Source organism: Oryzias melastigma, linkage group LG15, assembly GCF_002922805.2.
Source record: "Oryzias melastigma strain HK-1 linkage group LG15, ASM292280v2, whole genome shotgun sequence".
Taxonomy (NCBI): Eukaryota; Metazoa; Chordata; class Actinopteri; order Beloniformes; family Adrianichthyidae; genus Oryzias; species Oryzias melastigma.
Genome location: NC_050526.1, coordinates 30,010,284 through 30,012,153, shown reverse-complemented (window position 1 = coordinate 30,012,153; position 1,870 = coordinate 30,010,284). Strand labels below are relative to the sequence as shown.

Below are 1,870 nucleotides of genomic sequence, written 5' to 3'. Positions count from 1 at the left end.
GCCAAGACCCCCCGCCGGGGCAGCAGCTGCAGCCAAGATCCCCCCCAACACCCGCCATGGAGCCACGGAGGGAAACCGCCCGCCGGGCGGTTTCCCTCCGTGGCTGTGTACTGACATGTGTCCCTCCCACATGTCAGTACAGTTGGTATAACACTGTCTCCATGTTTCTGTCCTTTCAGGTTATGTGGAGGCGGCCGTCATTCCTGCAGGAGCGTGGAGGATCAGAGTGGCAGAAGACAAACCCTCACACAGCTTTCTGGGTGATGATGCTTAAAGGATACTAGGTGGTTTTTGCCGAGGTTTTGTTGAATGTTTCTTTCTGGAATCCCTGACTGCAGCAGGTAGGAAAGACTTACAATGTCCTCAGACACCTGGGGTGTGTCAGGATGTCACTGAAACAGCTGGTCAGTGCTAGTGCTGTGTCACACGGGGTAGACGTTGTTCTTCATCGAGGATGATGGCTCGGCTACCATCCTCCTTTCTTCCACCTCTCGTACTGAGTCCCGCAGCAGCCCCAGAACAGAGCTGACCTTCACCAGCTTCTTCCTATCTGCCGCTGAGATGCTGCTGCACCACCAGACCACACCATAACAGATGCCTGATACCACCACAGAGTCATAGAACGTCTTCAGGAGTGGTCCCTGGACTGCAAAAGACCTCAGTGTCCTCAACGGAAAGAATCTTTTTTGTAGAGTGCATCAGTGTTTTGGGACTTGTCCAGCTTATTATTGAGGTGAATGTCCAAGTACTCGTAGGAGTCCTCTCTCTCAATGTCCCTTCCCTGAATGTTCACCGACGGTAATGCAGAGTGCGAGTGCCTGCGAAAGTCCACCACCAGCTCCTTTGTTTTCCCAGCGTTAATGTGGAGGAGGTTCTGTTGGCAGCAGTCCATGAAGTTCTGAATCAGTTCTCTGTACTCCATCATTGTCCTCCAAGCCGAGGATGGCAGTCATCCGAGAACTTCTGCAGATGACAGGAGGCTGGGTTGACGTCTGCAGTGTAGGCGGTGAACAGGAGAACTCTTCTGACGGTTTCCTGCAGAACTGTTCCCTACAGAAATGTTCCTGCAAGAGTGTTCCCTGCCGGATTTTTCCTGGAGAACTGTTCCCTGCAGGACTGTTCCCTGCAGAACTGTTTCCTGCAGAATTGTTCCTGTAGAACTGTTCCCTGCAGAACTGTTCTCTGGAGAACTGTTCCCTACAGAACTGTTCCCTGCAGAACTGTTCCCTACAGAACTGTTCCCTGCAGGACTGTTCCCTGCAGAACTGTTCCTGTAGAACTGTTCCTGTAGAACTGTTTCCTGCAGAATTGTTCCTGTAGAACTGTTCCCTGCAGAACTGTTCTCTGGAGAACTGTTCCCTACAGAACTGTTCCCTACAGAACTGTTCTCTGGAGAACTGTTTCATACAGAACTGTTCCCTACAGAACTGTTCTCTGGAGAACTGTTCTCTGGAGAACTGTTCCCTACAGAACTGTTTCCTGCAGAACTGTTCTCTGCAGAACTGTTCTCTGCAGAACTGGTTCTGTACAACTGTTCCCTGTAGAACTGTTCCCTGCTGAACTGTTTCTTGCAGAAAAGTCAAGAACATAGCTCTCACAGTGCTCCCAATCTTGTCCAGGTGAGACAGAGTTCTGCTCAAGAGGAAGATGATGGCATTCTCAACACTGGTGCCTCGCTGCTAGGCAAACAGTGGGTTCATTGACTGCCTGACAACAGGGTGAAGATGAGTGAGTACCATCCTCTCCATCGTCTTCAACAGATGAGAGGTCAGCGGTCTGTAGTCCCTAAAGTCGGTTGGCCGAGATGTCTATGGTACTGTCCAGAGTCTATCCTGCCATCAAGGGCTGGTCATGCTCCAGCAACCTACTG

The 1,870-nt window shown here is 51.1% G+C and overlaps 1 protein-coding gene across 4 annotated transcripts in view; it reads left to right on the top strand.

Annotated features, from left to right (window-relative positions):
- Positions 1-1,870, top strand: part of adamts17 (ADAM metallopeptidase with thrombospondin type 1 motif, 17) — a 33,290-nt gene that overhangs the window by 19,342 nt on the left and 12,078 nt on the right. For all 4 annotated transcript variants that reach the window (XM_036215437.1, XM_024261783.2, XM_036215436.1 and 1 more), the window contains one exon: positions 180-260. In XM_036215437.1, the coding sequence (XP_036071330.1) occupies positions 180-260 (81 nt within the window). The remainder of the gene's footprint in view (positions 1-179; positions 261-1,870) is intronic.